The 18,381-nt window shown below is 40.7% G+C and overlaps 1 protein-coding gene across 1 annotated transcript in view; it reads left to right on the forward strand.

Annotated features, from left to right (window-relative positions):
- Nucleotides 1-18,381, forward strand: part of LOC122539844 (adhesion G-protein coupled receptor F2-like) — an 82,340-nt gene that overhangs the window by 11,647 nt on the left and 52,312 nt on the right. Inside the window, exons 2-4 of the mRNA XM_043674961.1 lie at nt 2,930-3,202; nt 6,523-6,629; nt 14,465-14,523. Of these exons, the coding sequence (XP_043530896.1) occupies nt 2,930-3,202; nt 6,523-6,629; nt 14,465-14,523 (439 nt within the window). The remainder of the gene's footprint in view (nt 1-2,929; nt 3,203-6,522; nt 6,630-14,464; nt 14,524-18,381) is intronic.

An 18,381-nucleotide genomic window follows, 5' to 3' on the forward strand; every position in this document is an offset into this window, starting at 1 on the left:
GTGGACCACGACTTCGGGCTGCTCCCCCTCCCCCTTAAGGACCCGGAAAACACGATCAGAGACGTCACGTACCCTTGCACCTGGGAGGCAACATACCAAACGTGAGTCTCTCTCGCCCCCACAGGACCGCCTATCTGTGCCCTCTCCTGCGCGCAAAATAGGAAATAAAACTTACCCAGGTAAGATTGCGCTACAACAGCTTCCGGCTGCCCCTCAGGTCGTCGTCACTTCCTCCTGCTGCTCCCGCTCTTTCTGTGAAGAGAAAAAAAAATCACCGCTGCCCGCTACCGTTAAGTAATTTTAAAACAAACTGTCTCACCTTAGCTGGAATCTTCCGGGTTCCTTTACACTCTGCTGCTGCTCGCACTCAAAAAAAAACTGTGAAGTGGAGCTTTTCTCTCTCAGATGTGTAAACGAGTTTTGTGTTGTGTTATATGTTTCTTTAAACATACTCCATTCACAGATTTTCCCAATTCACTGTGGGCACTCTCTGTCTTATTTCATTAAATCTAAAACTCTAGGTGCTGATTTATGCTTTTTGCTTTCAAACACTATGCTGAACACGATTATCATTTGTTAAATTTTCACACCCAATTTGGTTACTAATTAAATATGACTCTTTACTAAAACCAAAGTTGCTTGTCCCCTTGTTGCATCCATGACGTACTACTGTAAGAAAGTATTCTGGACACCTCCAGAAATTCACAATCTTGATATCCTAAAGCCACATCTCAGTAATGGCTATGTGAAGATTAAAACCATGCATGATTACTAGTGCTTTTCTTTACATACCCTCACGATGATACAAAGCTGGGTGGGAGGGTGAGCGGCGATACTTCATTGTGATTTGGACAAGTTGAGTGAGAAAATGCCTGGCAGGTGCAGTGTAAAGTCATAGAGTCATAGAGATGTACAGCATGGAAACAAACCCTTTGGTCTGACTCATCCATACCTAAATTAATCTAGTCCCATTTGCCAGCACTTGACTCATATCCCGCGAAACCCTGCCTATTCATATACCCATCCAGATGTCTTTTAAATGTTGTAATTGTACCAGCCTCCATCACTTCCTCTGGCAGTTCGTTCCACACACACATACCACCCTCTGCATGAAAAGGTTGCACCTTAGGTCCCTTTTAAATCTTTCCCCTCTTGCCCTAAACCTATGCCCTCTAGTTCTAGACTCCCCCGCCCCAGGGAAAAAGACCTTGTCTTTTTATCCTATCCAGGCCCCTCATGATTTTATAAACTTCCATAAGGTCACCCCTCAGCCTCTGATGCTCCAGGGAAAATAGCCCCACCCTATTCACCCTCTCCCTATAGCTCAAACCCTCCAATACTGGCAAGATCCTTGGAAATCTTTTCTGAATCCTTTCAAGGTTTGCAACATCCTTCTGATAACAGGGATACCAGAATTGCATACAATATTCCAAAAGCGGCCTAACCGATGTCCTGTATCGTTGCAAGATGACCTCCCAACTCCTACACTCAATGCTCTGACCAATAAAGGAAAGCATACCAAACACCTTCTTCACTATCCTATCTACCTGCAACTCCACTTTCAAGGAATTCTGAACTACAACCTGCACTCCAAGGTTTTTTTGATCAGCAACACTCCCTAGGACCTCAATGTGGATAAATGTGAGGTTTTCCACTTTGAGAGCAAAAACACGAAGGCAGATTATCATGTGAATGGCTGTAAATTGAAAGATGTACAATAAGACCTGGATGGCCATTCCCTGATTGTTAAGAAGGCAAATGTTATATTGGCCTTCAAAGTGTAAATTTGTAGACAGTATTACCCATAGTAGGATCAGGGATGCTTTGCTGCAATTATACAGGATCTTGGTGAGGTGCCAGGAATATTGTGTGTAGGTTTGGTCTCCTTAGCTGAGAAAGGATATTCTTGCTATAGAGGGATTGCAGTGAAGACTTACTAGACTGATTCCTGGGATGATGAGACTACAGTACAAGGATAGGTTGAATTAGTTAGAACATGTTTCACTGAAGTTGAGAAGAATGAAGAGGATCTCATAAAAAGCTATAAAATTCTAACAGCAGTAGACAGGATAGATGCAGAAAGGATATTCCTGATGATAGGAGTCACAATCTAAGGAGAAAGTGAGGACTGTAGATACTGGAGAGTCAGACTGCCTGACTTGCTGTGCTTTTCCAGCGCCACACTTTCCAACTCAAAGTGTAACGATACAAGGCAAACCATAAAGGATTGAGATTAGAAAAAATGTCTTCATCCAGAGAGTGGTGAACCTTTGGAATTCACTACCACCGAAGGTGGCTGAGGCCAAAACATTTTATGACTTCAAGAACGAGTTGGAAATAGCACTTGTGCTGAAAAGATCCTTCCTATATTTAAGGAAGTCACATACTGCAGATTTAGATCCCAACTTAGCACTCCTTGTAACCATGGCTCTGTTAATGCTACAATATTATACCCAGTTAAATGAGTTTGTGTCATTAATTCATCTATTTTGTTTTAAATACTACCCTCAGTGACTGACCTGTGCAATAAACAAAAAAACTTTAGAGATTATTTTGCTACGTACCATTTTAGGATCTGACTTCTCCAGCCACACCATCAGCTATTATCATAACAAACTGTGACCTCTTTGCAGAATGGTAAATGCTTGAATTTAAGAGAGATCTATGAGTTTTTCAAAATGATTTATTTTCTGAATGAATATTCTTTAAACAAGATTTTTTTTACAAAAATTGATGATCGTTTCATGGTTGTCATTACTGAACTAGCTTTATAGTCTAGATATTTATAAATTGAATTTAAATTCTAACAGTTTCTGAATTATTAGTTCAATGACATTAACACTAACCATGTTCTTCCCTCCAAAACATACTACACAAACTAATCTCCCCCCATAGATCACTAGAAATTTTCAATTTTTTTTTTCACCAGTTTGTCAGAACGTGAACAATGAATTTCAGTGCATGTGCAAAGAGGGATTTACTTGGAACTCAGCATTCTGTAGTAAATACCAGCCTTGCAGTGGAAATTTCACATCGGGTCAGACCTGTGACTGCATCAGGAGTGAACCAACAGAAGGGACATTCTGTGAGCCCACTGCCATAATGACAACCACTACACCAAGCATTATGTCCACATCTACACCAAGAAGTACAATACCCACAACTGTGTCAGCAACAACAATGACCCCACAAGATAACCTAGGTATACTGAACAACATTTATTCCTTTCACTTACACAGTTCTGAGTAGGAGTCATACTGTATTCAAAATAGTAACTATTTTTCTCTCCACAGATGCTGCCAAGGCTGCTGCATTTCTCCAATATTTTCAGTTTATCATTTCAGATCTCCAGCAAGCAGTGGTATTTTGCAGTTATATAATATTATGCATGAATTGAATGCCTAATGGCTAAGCTTATTTCAAAGAAATAAACAGTGACAATGTTGAGCTGTGTAACAAACTTATATTAACTGTTTATTTGCAGAAAAAAAATTGAAAATTGATACTTAGGCCTAGATTTCTATGGAGGCATGGAGAACCAATAGCTCTGGGAACCTAGACCTAGAAGTCCTGCCCCCACTTCTGATAGATTCCAGGGAAAATGTGGCATACACGTGATGGAATATTCTCTACTGCTAGGACACGTGCAGTTCCAACAGCACACAATAAGTTCAATATCATTCAGAACAAAGCAAGTTGCTTGATAATTATCCTGTACACAACCTCCAATATACAATTTTAGCAATGTTTGCTATTTCTAAGATGCAGCACAACAGATCAGCTAAGCTGATTTGACAAGCATCTTCCAATCCATGACTTTTATCATCTGGAAGGACAAAGGCAGCAGATGCATTAGATTACAGTACTTGCAAGTCCCTGTCCATTGCACACACCATTCTGACTTGGTACTACATCACTGCGGCTTTCTTTTATGGGGTCAAAGTCCAAGGCCTCCCTTCCTAATAGCACTCTGGTTGTACCTAAGACCATAAGATATAGGAGCAGAAGAAGGCCATTCAGCCCATCTGCTCCACCATTCAATGAGATCATAGCTGAAATGATAACCTCTTAACCTGTCCCACAAGACAGTCCCTCCATACTCTGTATAACCTTCTCTGGGCTGTCTCCAATGCTAGTGTATTTTTCCTTAGATAAGGAGGCCAAAACTGTCCACAGTATTCTAGCTGTAATATGATGAGTACCTTGTATAGTTTTATTAAAACCTACCAACTTTTATGCACTATTCTCTTTGAAATAAAGGCAACATTTTATTTGCTGAACTTGACTGCAGAAGGACTCCCAAATCGCTCTGTGCTGTAAAGTCACCATACTCTTACCAGACCATAGAGTTGCTCTCCCATTTGAGAAAGAGAGACAACTTATGGTGGTTTTAACTTGAGGGTTACCACACCTCAGACAAGGGGAGAGGTGGAGAAGGAGATATCTTCATGATACCTCAGCTGCTGTGGCAATTGAACACATGTTGTTGGTATTATTCTGCACTACAAACCAGCCATCCTGCCCACTGAGCTAACCACCACTCCATCCCAATTTGTTGTATTCTGCAGCCTTTTTCCATTTACTGTAAATGTTATTAGCTCCTCTGTTCTTCCTGCCAGACTGCATTATCTCACAGTTGCCGACAATATTCCCTCTGCTAAGTTTTTGTCCACTCAATTAACCCATCTGTATCCCTCTGCAGACTCTTTGTCGCATCTTCACCGTTTGCCTTCCCACCTCTTTTGAGTAATCCGCAATGTTTGCGATAGTAGTTATTTTCCTCATCCAAATCATTAATACTTACTGTAAATAATTGTGACCCCAGTGGCACACTATTAGTTACAGGTTGCCGTCTTGTAAATTTCCGTTATTATAACTGCCTGTCTCCTAATGGCCTATCCCACTTGGACTGCAATGGTTCAAGAAGGCAGTTCACCATCCTTAGAGCTATAAGGGTTGGGCATTAATGATGGACTACTGTGTGATGTCTGCATCCTGTGAAAGAACAAGATATATATATAGGGACCTGATAAGTGAAATGTAATTTGAAAAGTTCTGACCAGGCCAAATGCAACTTTCCATTTTCATTTCCATTGAATTTTGACTATATATTTCATTAACTAGGAGCAAGTCTTTTTATATCAGAATACCGAAGGTCAGTTTGCAGGAATGAAGTTAGAAACTGAATGTTGGCTAAGAATGCAGTCCTTCTAGATCAGAAACTAAAGAACATAATAGAAGGAGCAGGAAGGAACCATTGGGCATCTGGGGGCTGCTCTGCTATTCAATACCAATCCGATGACTGATCTTGAACTCCAATTCCACTTTCCTGCTGAGTCATCACATCCCTCTATTTCAGAAACATCTCTCTATTTCAGAATTAAATAAATTCATCAGTGAAACAGCCACAACCACAAAGTGGAGAATTCTAAATATTTGCAACTCTTTGCAGTGAAGACATCTGTCCTCATCTCAATTCCAACTATTGACATGCTACAATACTATTCCTGTATTCTAGTTCTCTTGCATTTAGATTGAACAACCTTGCTCATTATACTCAATCTGTCATTTTGCTCTGCACTCAATTTAATGAGGCAACATGCCTTTATAACCATTCTATGTTTTCCTCACACTTTATATTTCCATGTAACAACACTAAATTTAGACACGTAGATGTTTGTCTCTCTCTCTCTCTGTAGGTCATTGCTTCAGATTATAACTAGTTGAAACCCCAGTGCTGACCCTTGTGACACTCCACTTGTCACAGCCTATTAACTTGAGAATGATAAATTACTATGTGCATTTTAGTTCCTATAAGTTAACAAATCCTCTATCTATACTGCTATATCACCTTCTAGACCTTATCTGGTGTGTAAAACTTTTGGATAGCACTTTATCCAATGCCTTTTGAAATCCAGGCATACCATTATCTACAAGTTTCCCTTTGTCAATCAAATCAGTTAATCCTCAAAAACATATCAGAAAAATGTTGAACGATTGGGCTTTTGCAAAACTATCTTCATTTTTCTGAATATAATTTGAACTTCTAGGTACATTGTTAAGACTTTTTAAATAATAAATTTCATCACTTGACTGCAGTCAAGTCAATGCCAGTAGTTCACTGCTTTATCCCCTCCCTTCTTTCTTGAATAGCAGTGTTATATTTGCTAACTTTCGATTTGCAGTGACAGTTCCAGAATACAGGGGAGTTTGGAAAATCATGTCTAGTGCATGTTCCAGTGCTATAGATTTCTCTTTTATAACCCAACAATATAAGAAAGCAGGAAAAGTTAATGCACAGAAATTTCACCCGGCTCGTAACATATTAGTGTCTCAACGGTGGCTAACATGAGGGTCATAAAATAAGCCAAAAACTGAAATTCAACCCCAAGATTACATAATCCTGTTACAAGTGCACCCTACATTACAATGTGCTGAGAAGGAGGTAGATGTGTGTAGTCCTGACAAATTTTGTATTATTACTATTTGAAATAATAAAGTAAAAATGATTTTATTTTGCAGTACATCAGAATCATGCGATCAGAGATGGAGAATTGGCCTTTGTAGAAGAATTAAATAATCGGTCCTCGTCCTTGTTTAAAAATCACTCAAAACGATTTAAGGAGTTGGTATGTAACAATGAGTAAAGTTATAAACTCAAAGTGTTTTATTCGTTACTGTCTGCTTTTGGTAGGTAATCTTGCATTTCAGAAATGTCTGATTCTGTAAATGAAAATCATTGTTTGAGATCTTAAAATTTTCAAATAGGAGTATGTAAGCCTGCCACTGTGCAGATCTGATGTTTTTAATTATTGTGAAAATTAGTTTAGCATCTAGCCTAAGAAACAAACGATTCATTGACTTGGTGCAAACCTTTTTCACAAAACATTTTGAGGGCATCAGTAGTTTCTCTAAATAATTGTGCTAATAATACGTTTCCATTTTAAAATGTTTCCTTATGGCTTCCATTTTAAATGTTCAAATGAAAAGTCTTGCAGAAAGTGATGTTTCTGATGCAAAGCACCCTGAATACAGATTGAGATTTTAAAATGATAGCTGAAAATGTGTTGCTGGAAAAGCGCAGCAGGTCAGGCAACATCCAAGGAGCAGAAGAATCGATGTTTCGGGCATGAGCCGATATACAAGCAAAGCATGGTTTTAATATAGAAGTGAATCTGACTTGCTAACTGTGAAATATTTGTGTAAAGTGGTTTGCAGTCTTCTGCTGAAGCGCAGAAACTGACATCTTGATCACTCAGGTACCCAGGCCCTGTTCTGCTTTGATGATGTCATTAATATGGTGGATAATTGAACCATGAGATCCAATCAAAACCCAGGGCTAGTTTTCTTTTTTACTGTTAGTAAATTACTCTTGCAATAGTTCCTTCTCAGGTTATGTTGCTTTATTTATTTGATGCGTGTCTTTATTAGCTGCCATAAGGGATTATGCCATAAAGTGGTTATGTTACTGAACAAGTAATTCAGAGGCTGGACCAATAATCAGGTGACACAAATCCAAAGTGTCTTGCAGCATTTGGGAAATTCAAATTTCGTCAATTCAAGAAATCTGGAATAAAAAGCTGGTATCAATAATGGCGATTTTGAAATTATTAGACCCAAAACATGTTTACTCGTGTCCTTTAGTGAAGAAAATCACTGCCCTTATATCAACCAACCCACCTCCACAGCAAAGTTTTTGACTTTTGACTGTCCTGTAATTCAGTTTCGCAAATTATTAATCTCTCTCTCCCACTGTGACCCTGATCCCTTTTATCTGTCTCTTTTTCTATCTCTCTGAGACCCGAGTTCATTATGTTAGTCTCTCTCTCTTTCTCTCTCTCTCTCTGCTCAACAAGAACATCTCAAGGAAAATTAAAGACAAATAATAAACATTGACCGGTTTAAAAAACAAAAAAAAAATGTTGCTTTGAGGGGTCTTGTGGTACAGTGGTAGTGCTCCTATTTTCAGGCTAGAATGCCCAGGTTCAAGTCCTACCTTCTCCAGAGGTGTGTCACAATATATCTGATGTGGCGAGGAGAAAAACAATTGGCTTCTGAAAATAAATAATGTTGGCCTTAAGCATTTTTGTGCCTGCAACTGGGTTGGAGGATAAGAGCATCTGCTATGGATGTAAGTCTTTACATTTCTCAATCTTTTTGATATATACAAGGCAGACTAGCAAGTTTTAAAAAGAAAAATAATCAATGTTGACATGGTGTTGTGGCACAGGGGTAGTTTCTCTACCTTTGGGGCAGAAGGGCTGAACCTGCGATAGGGATGAATTGTAATATGTACAAGCACGTTTGTTAGAAAAAATGCTGGCCTGCCAGCAATGCACATGTTCTGTGAATCAATCAAAACCATTGACATTAAACCTTTGCTACCTTAATGTTTATGAAGAGATATTATTCAACATCCAGGTGACGTTCTTCTTGGCTCTAGATAATAACTCAGTACATTAAGTGTGTTTCAGAAGAATGGCTCACTCCTGGTCATTATCTTACCATTGGTAATATGTTTTTAGCAGCCAAAGTGGTATAAATATAAATTTGAAATCAGCTTAACGTCTATGAATTGTTCCATTCTCAAGAATCTATTAATAATGCTCAGGATATAGTTTCGGGAAATTTGTACTGTTTGTGCAGTTCCATCTAGTGGTGGAAATATGAACTTTGCAAGCTGTAACTGCTTTAAAATACTAAATCCTATTGATAAGCTGTTACAATGTATGATGATGTTGCTGGATGATAAGGAGTGTGTGTCATACAAAGCGAATTTAATGGGCTAAAATTTGCTGTCAGAATAACTTTGAGGATATGCGATTTACGCTTAAATGTGACAATGATTTTGCACAGGAATCATGTAGAGGTTAAACTCAAAAATCCAACTCTTGCTGTTTACAATCCACTGCTATTCCATTAGCTTTGCAAAAAAAACATTGTCTGCCACATAACTGACATTCATTGAATAATATAAAGCTGTAGCTGAGACACCAGCTAATCTCCTCAAGAAGTTTAAGTACTGTTCATATCAGTCTAGCTAGCCTTCAAATAACATGCTAACTATTTTCACCAAGACCATTGCCAATCAACTTCCTGCCACTGAAGATTAGTTATTCCAGTTAGGGAGTTTTATTTCTTCAAGTTTTGATACTTGTCAAACATTTTAAAAATGTTAACTTTAAATTTCATTCATAAGTGGAATCCTGCCAGCCCTAAATGATATAGATGATGACATGTTTTTGAGAAAATATGGCAAGGGCAGAAAAATGAGAGTCTTGACATAAGGGGATAAATACATTCAGATTTTCCATTCAGTTTGAATGGTGAGTTTAGAATCTCACTGATAAACAGAGAGATGGCCTACTCATATGCATTTGAATCTCATTATCCCCTATATTAACCTCATTCATATGCACTTTCCTATTCCCCCACATGTCGGAGAGAAACTAAATGCTGTCAGTTCACATCATGACAGTCAGTGCAGGTGCATGGTGATGCTAACTTGCTGCTTGCTCCTCTGGGCCTCCATCCTAACCAGCAGTCCCCACTGTCCGTGGACTCCTATCACAGGCAGCAATTGCCTGCTCCCTCCATCCACAGAGATTGGCATCAGACTAACCCTAACTCGAGCCTTAACCCTAACCTTAGTCACATCATTTAGAATACAATTTTCCACTTCAGTAGTGCACTTTGGAGCACCTTTCATCGTAATGCTGCAGCAGGGCACTTTATTCAGACGGACAGGCACCAACCTCATATATTGGAACAGGATATACCTTGTGGCTCTTTATGTGTTTTCTTAGCACCCACTCACTTTGGTCATATTTGGATGCACACAGCATCGCTGCATTGCCTTGCCATTTTGTACTTTGCTGCCTGATTCAGGACTTACACAGTACTTTTTTAAAAATTAGATTCCCTACAGCGTGGATACAGGTCCTTCGACCCAACAAGTCCACACCGACCCTCTGAAGAGTAACCCATCCACTCCTACATTTACCCCTGACTAATGAACCTAACACTATGGGCAATTTAGCATGGCCAATTCACCTGAACTGCACACCTTGTGGAATGTGGAAGGAAACTGGAACACCCAGAGGAAACCCACGCAGACACGGGGAGAATGTGCCTGAGGCCAGAATTGAGTCAGGATCCCTGGCACTTTGAGGCAGCAGTGCTAACCACTGAACCACCATGCCACTTTTGTTCTGCCTTACCTTTTAATGTAGACACAAAGCCAGGCAGTTTGCCATGTTTGTCAAAAATGATAAGTCAATGTGGTGAACATGTTGCTACATGGCACCATTTAATATCAATGAACCAAACCACATGTAGCAGCAACTTATGTGGCAAGCGCAAGTCAAATCTAGAGGAATTGTCATCGTCAGGAGGTCCGACCACAGATGGCGAAAGGCTTTGTCTGATCTCAGTTCAGGGATTCAGACATGGTCAGTCAGCTACTTGGACTAGGCAGAATCAGGGATTCCATGTCATTTCAGTGGGCCACAGTCCGTCCTGGGGTGTCTGTTCACTCAAAGTCAAAGTTGTTATTGGAGCTGCTGCTGCATTAAGGAAGTTGGGCAAATCAATTGTGAGGATTAGAAGCAACATGTTGCGATGCAGAATGAACAATGCAACACACACATAAGGGTAGGACAAATGTGAATTGAAAGTCTACTGCAGGAGGGAGGCTCATCGATAATCATTACTATCCTGGCTTCAACAAAGAAACAGTGCATCATGATAATGAGCATGATTAAGCGGTAGGTTTTGCGCTTGGGTATTATAAGAAAAAGGTAAAAACAATGACTGCAGATGCTGGAAACCAGATTCTGGATCAGTGGTGCTGGAAGAGCACAGCAATTCAGGCAGCATCCGACGAGCAGCAAAATCGACGTTTCGGGCAAAAGCCCTTCATCAGGATTTTGCCCGAAACGTCGATTTTGCTGCTCGTCGGATGCTGCCTGAATTGCTGTGCTCTTCCAGCACCACTGATCCAGAATATTATTAGAAGAAGAAGACTTAAGTTAAAGAGTTGGATGGGAATGTTTGATTGACCTCACTGCCCCAATTGTAGCAAGCAGGTTATTCATACAATTTGAGACAGATCACACCATATCATCTCTTTTGCCCTGATGAGATCTTTGCTTCAGATGGGCAGTGGGCTTTGCCATGATAGCTGGTTTCCTCCAGATTGAGATTGTACACTTGTGTAATGTACATACAGCGTGATTGCTGTTATCAACAGAACCAATGTACAAGTCATCTGTGATCATCAGGATCTCAGTTTAGAAGAATGAACCAGGTACCCTGGAAACTGCCATGATGCCTATGTCCTTGAGAAGCCTCAGCTTCCTGCTTCATTTCAGGGGCTGGAATTCTTACGAGGATGGTTCCAGGGAGACAATGACTGCTGGCTGCACCATGGCTTATGTCGCCATTGCACAACCCCCTGACTGAGGCATAAAGTAGATACAATGCAGTCAAGATTAGAATGGTGCTGGAAAAGCACCGCAGGTCAGGCAGCATCTGAGGAGCAGGAAAATCGACGTCTCAGGCAAAACCTACCTCTTAATCATGCTCATTATCATGATGCACTGTTTCTTTGTTGAAGCCAGGATAGTAATGATTATTGATGAGCCTCCCTCCTGCAGTAGACTTTCAATGCACATTTGTCCTACCCTTATGTGTGTGTTGCATTGTTCATTCTGCATCGCAGCCTGTTGCTTCTAATCCTCACAATTGATTTGCCCAACTTCCTTAATGCAGCAGCAGCTCCAATAACAACTTTGACTTCGAGTGAACAGACACCCCAGGACGGACTGTGACACATTAGCCAGACTGTAATGACATGGAATCCCTGATTCTGCCTAGTCCAAGTAGCAGCCTTGTCTTCTGCTAGGGCCATGATGGAGATGATAATGGCCTTCTGAAGATGAGGTTATGATATATGGATTGGTGTGGGAGGCTTTGCAGTATGGTCCAGAGGGAACGTCCTGCATAATCCTTCCACAGTTGAAACAGGTAAAAAAGGATGTGATGGAGGGCTGAAAATCTGGGACAGACTTCTAAGGGGGAAGATAAGGAGATTGAGTAAGAGCAACAATAATGAGAAGTATAAATCTCGAAAGGTAAGCAGCTCCTGTTTATTCCCAGAAGCAAATGCATTTTTTTAATCTTTGTTTTTCCTTTTGTTCAATATAAAGTAAGTCTTTCAACCCTTTGAAGACTTTGCAACATATAATGTTTCCTCATTGAAGAATGAAAAGGTATTATGTTACAGTGACATTTGGCAAAAAGTAGTAATCCCTTAGACATAGCTCTAACATGATATGGATCATCAGCATAGCTTTATTGTTATGGCTGCAGTAACAGTGATAATCGTTTAGACAGGTGATCATGTAAAGTAGCAATTCATTTACAGATGTGAGTTTCTGTTTCCATTTCATACAACCTTTTTGCCCTGAGAGAATGTTCAATTTCATTGCCCTCCCACTACGTGCATTGTGAAGGGCTATTCATGGCTGGCAATGATTGACCTAGTACACAGCTGATTTTTAAACATGGTGCCAATGGTGGAAATCCTGGAAGGTCCCATGTGAAATAATGTGTTTGAACTCACTGAGGCAAAACCCTCCATGGAACTTCCTGAAATTGACACTCGGTCAAGTTTTGGTAAAATTCAGTTCTCATGCTACCGGCAATGTGGCATTTAAAATATAACAACTTGGCATGGAAAAGAACATGATAATGTACAACACAATAGGCTCCCTAATAAAGTAAGAGTCCATGGTGTTGAAGGCTGTATATTAGCATGAATAGAGGATTGAGTACCTAATATAAGACAAAGAGTTGACAAAAAAGGGGCATTTTCAGGATGGCAGCCTCTAACTAGTAGTTTGCCACATGAGTCATTGCTGGAGCCACAATTATTTACAATAAATATTATTGACTTTGATGAGGTAAGTGACTATACTATAGCCACTATTGAAGAATAGTTTGGAAGGCAAGTGATAAGGCTGACACAGAGTTGGCAGAGAGATACAAGCTGGTTGAGTGGATGGACAAAACTTGACAGAGGGAATATAATGTAGGAAAATGTGAGATTTTGCACTCTGGCAGGAGGAATAGAGGAACTAAATATTACTTAAATGGTAAAAGGCTGCAGAAAGCTACAGAACAGAGGGATTTGGTAGTCCATTAATCATAAAAAGCTAACATCCAACTTCTGTAAGTAATAGGGAAGGCAAATGCAAATTTGCCTTTATTTCAAATGGAATTGAGTATAAAAGTAGGGAGACTTTGCTTAATCTATATAAAGCACTAGTCAGACCACAAGCTGGAACACTGAAGAATTTTGGGTCCCTTATCTAGGGAAAGATATACTGATGTTGGAGGCAGTCCAAAGAAGATTCATTAGGCTGATACTAGTTATGAAGGGACAAGCTTATGAGGTGAAGTTCACTAAGTTGGGTCTATACTTATTGGAATATAGAAGAATGAGAGGTGACCTTATCGCAACATACAAGACTCCTGGAGGACTTGACCAGGTAAATGCAAAGTAATTGTTTCCCCTTGTGGGAGAGTCTAGGACCAGAGGGCATAACTTTAGAATTTATGTGCCCATTTAAGACACAGTTGAGAAGCAATGTCTTCTCTCAGAGAATTGTGAATCTGTGGATGTTTTTATCACAGAGGCTGTCGAGACTTAGTAATTACGTATACAGAGGAACCTCGATTATCTGAAAGACTGGGCGAGGAATATTTTGTTTGGTTAATCAAATTCTGGATAATTGAATACTGGATAACATAGTTTAGCCGAGCATCCGGACCTTGCGGTCTTGCCAGATAATCTGATATTCAGGTAATCGAATGCTGAATAATCGAGGTTCCTCTGTATTCTGGCTGAGATGGATAGCTTTTTAATAAGTAATGGAATCAAGGGTTATGTGACAAAGATGGGAAAGTGGAGTTGAGGATTACCAACATCACACTCTAAATTTTTGCTATAAATTCTGTGCCTTATAATTGTGTCCTCCACAACCACCTGACGAAGGAGCGGTGTCCGAAAGCTAGTGCTTCCAATTAAACCTGTTGGACTATAACCTGGTGTTGTGTGATTTTTAACTTTGTACACCCCAGTCCAACACCGGCATCTCCAAATCAAATCAGCCATGATATAATTGAATGGCAGAGCAGACAATTAGGTTGAATGGTGTACTTCCCTCCTACATCTGATGGTCTTATGGTATATATTTACCAGGAAAGCAAATATAGCTCATTGAGGATACCAAAAGATACCATGCTACTGTAATCTGTTTGTCTCAATATTGATGAGTGCTGATATGAAAGTATTTTATTTATATACCTATATTCTGGTAGATTTTGAATGTTTTGTTAAGTCCAGGCACTTATGTTTTAGAATGTCACATTTCTAATCTAATTCTCTCCCTTTGTCTAGTTGGAAAATGCTTACCGAATTGTGGACCGTGATGCTGTGGTAAACATTTTAGGATTCACGTAAGTGAAGTATTTTGAGGAGAGATTTCTCCACTCATTGTTAATATGTGATATAAACTAGAACCGAGTAGGGAGGAAGTATGGAGGTGCAGCAGTGACAGAGGTCTAGGATAGTTGCATCTTGTCATTTATGATGAAGTGTAGTTCCCTGCGAAATAACATGGCTGCAGTCTGTATTAGATTACGATTTAGGTTCTGAAAGAGCTTTCGGTGGCATGGTGGCTCAGTGGTTAGCACTGCTGCCTCACAGCACCAAGGACTCAGGTTCGATTCCAGCCTTGGGCAACTGTCTGTGTGGAGTTTGCACATTCTCCCCTGTCTGCGTGGGTTTCCTCCCACACCATAGATGTGCAGGTTAGGTGGATTGGCCATGCTAAATTGCCCATAGTGATAGATCAGTAGTCAGGCGTAAATGTAGGGGAATGGGTGTGGGTTGGATACTCTTCAGAGGGTCAATATTGGCTTGTTGGGCTGAAGGGCCTGTTTCCATACTGTAGGGAATCTAATCTGATCAAAGGCTGTTTTAATGAGATGATATATGATACCTATCCAGGTCACTAATGTCCTTTAGGGGAGAAAACTTTCATTTTTATCTGGTCTGGCCTACATGTGACCTCAGGCTCACAGCAATATGGCTGACACTTAACTGCCATCTGGGCAATTCGGGATGACAATAAATGCTGACACCCTTGTCCTGTGAATGAGTAAAAAAAAATCATCCTGCCTGTCCTTGACAAGGTGGAAAGGATGTTTTCTCTTGTTCGTCAGTAAAGAATTATGGGGCATTTTTTTCAAATTATGGGTCACCTTTTCAGGACAGAGCTGAGAATTTTTCTTCTGAGGGCCGTGCTACTTTGGAATACTCTACATCAAAAGGCAGCAAAGAATATTTTTGAATGTTTTTTTAATGAATATTCATTGAATACCTTGTGGGCGGCACGGTAGCACAGTGGTTAGCACTGCTGCTTCACAGCGCCAGAGACCCGGGTTCAATTCCCGCCTCAGGCGACTCTCTGTGTGGAGTTTGCACATTCTCCCCGTGTCTGCGTGGGTTTCCTCCGGGTGCTCCGGTTTCCTCCCACAATCCAAAAATGTGCAGGGGTTAGGTGAATTGGCCATGCTAAATTGCCCGTAGTGTTAGGTGAAGGGGTAAATGTATGAGAATGGGTCTGGGTGGGTTACGCTTCGGCGGGTCGGTGTGGACTTGTTGGGCCGAAGGGCCTGTTTCCACACTGTAAGTAATCTAAAAAAAAAAAGAATATTTTTAAGGCAGAGGAGATGGGAATATGGAATTTGAAGCACAAACAGATCAAGCATGGTCTTATTGAATAAAAGAGCAGGCTGAGAGGCCAGATGGTCTACTTCTATTCCTATTCTGTATGTTAATGATTCTTAAATGTTGGAACTGCACCCATCTAGGCAAGTGGAGAGTATTCTATATCTCTCCTGATGGCAATGGGGAGACAGGAGGTGAGTTCCTCACTTCAAAAATTCCTAGCTTCTGTAATTTCATTTTTCTTTTGGTTGACCAAAAGAAATCAGTTTCTGGTCACCATTAGCCTCCAGAAAGTTGATGTGATGGATCTATCAATGGAAATATCATTTTAAAACAAGGGAAAATAGTCAGATAGAATCCCTACAGTGTGGAAGCAGGACACTTAGCCACTGGAAAAGTTCTAGAAGACTGGACGGTGGCTAATGTTGTTCCATTGTTTAAGAAAGGTAGCAAAGACAAGCCAGGGAACTACAGGCCAGTGAGCTTGAATCAGTGGTAGGCAAATCGTTGGAGAGGATACTGAGGGACAGGGTCAACCAACATTTGGATAGTCAAAGTCTGATTGAGAATAATCAGCATGGATTTGTGCATAGGAAGTCATGTCTGACAAAGAGGTAACCAAGAGGATAAATGAAGGTAGGGCAGTGGATGTTGTCTATGTTGATTTTAGTAAGGCCTTTGACAAGGTCCCGCACAGCAAGTTAGTCATGAAGGTTAGCTCACATGGGATCCGGGGGAGCTAGCTAATTGGATTCAAAATTGGCTCGATGGTAGGAAGCAGAGGGTAATGGTTGAAAGTTGTTTCTTGTTGGACTGGAGGTCTATGACTAATGGTGTGCCACAGGGGTTGGTGCTGGGACCAACATATCTGTTATTTACTTAAATGATCTGGATGTGAATGTACAAGGCATGATTAGAAAGTTTGCAAATGATACAAAATTAGGGCATATTGTTGATAGAGAGGAAGGTTATCAAAAATTACAGAGGAATCTTGATCAGATGGGGAAGTGGGCTGAGGATTGGTCAATGCAATTCAATACAGATAACTGTGAGGTGTTGCACTTTGTAAAGTCAAACTAAGGTAGGACTTATACAACAAATGGTAAGGCCCTGAGGAGTGTTGTGGAACTGAGGGATCTAGGAGTACAAGTAGATAGTTTTTTGAAAGCAGCATCACAGGCGGACAGGGTGGCAAAGAAGACATTTAGCACGCTGGTCTTCATCAGTGGAGTCATTAAGTACAGATTTGGGACGTTATGTTACAGTCATGTAAGTCATTGGTGAAGCAGCATTTGGAGTATTGTGTACAGTTTTGGTCACCCTGTTTTCAGAAAGACATAGTTAAACTGGAAAGTGTGCAAAGAAGATTTACGAGGATGTTTGCCAGGACTAGTAGGCCTGAGTTATAGGAAGAGTTTGGTCAGCATAGGACTTTATTCCTTGCAACATAGGAAAATGAGGGGGTGCCCTTATTGAGGTAAATGAAATCATGAGGGGCATAGATAGGATGAATGAATATAGTCATTGTCTGAGGGATGGTGAATTGAAAACTAGAGGGCATAGGTTTAAAGTGAGAGGATAAAGTTTTAGGAAGGACTTGAGAGGCAACTTCTTCACGCGGAGAGTGGTGCATATATAGAATGGGCTGCTAGAGAAAGTGGTTGAGGCAGGTACAATTACAACATTAAAAAAAACATTTGGAATGGTACATGGAGGATTTAGAGGGATATGGATCAAATGCAGCAATTAGAACTAGTTGAGTGAGTATCATGGTCAGCAGGCGAAAAGGCCTGTTTCCATGCTGTGTTACTCTTTGACTCTATTTGGCCCATTGAGTCCACGCTGAATTCCCATCCAGACCCAATCCTATCCCTGTAACCCTGCATTTCTCATGGCTAACCCACATAGCCTGCACACTATGGGCAATTTAGCATGGTCATTTCACCTAACTTGCACATCTTTGGACTGTGGCAGGAATCCAGAGCATCCAGAAGAAATCCCTTGCAGACACAAGGAGAATGTGCCAACTTCACACAGTCACCGGAGGTAAGAATTGAACCCAGGTCCCTGGGGCTGTGAGGCAGCATGCTAACCACTGTGCCACTGATGTGGAATCCCTTCTGTTGCAAATGCTCATTTCTTGGGACTTATTTATCATCATCCTGCACATTGTTTAGATCTTGTGAATGAGCACATAGACTGCTATAAGAAATGTAGTGGGCAGCTGATAAATTACACTGATAATTTATTAATATATAAAAGCAGTACTAAATTAGGCAGTAAAAATGGTGAAAGTGAGGGCTGCAGATGCTGGAGATCAGAACTGAAAATGTGTTGCTGGAAAAGCGCAGCAGGTCAGGCAGCATCCAAGGAACAGGAGAATCGACGTTTCAGGCATAAGCCCTTCAGGAATGAGGAAAGTGTGTTCAGCAGGCTAAGATAAAAGGTAGGGAGGTGGGACTTGGGGGAACGGCGTTGGAAATGCGATAGGTGGAGGGAGGTCAAGGTGAGGGTGATAGGCCGGAGTGGGGTGGGGGCGGAGAGGTCAGGAAGAAGATTGCAGGTTAGGAAGGCGGTGCTGA

Source organism: Chiloscyllium plagiosum, chromosome 3 (genome assembly GCF_004010195.1).
Source record: "Chiloscyllium plagiosum isolate BGI_BamShark_2017 chromosome 3, ASM401019v2, whole genome shotgun sequence".
Classification (NCBI taxonomy): Eukaryota; Metazoa; Chordata; class Chondrichthyes; order Orectolobiformes; family Hemiscylliidae; genus Chiloscyllium; species Chiloscyllium plagiosum.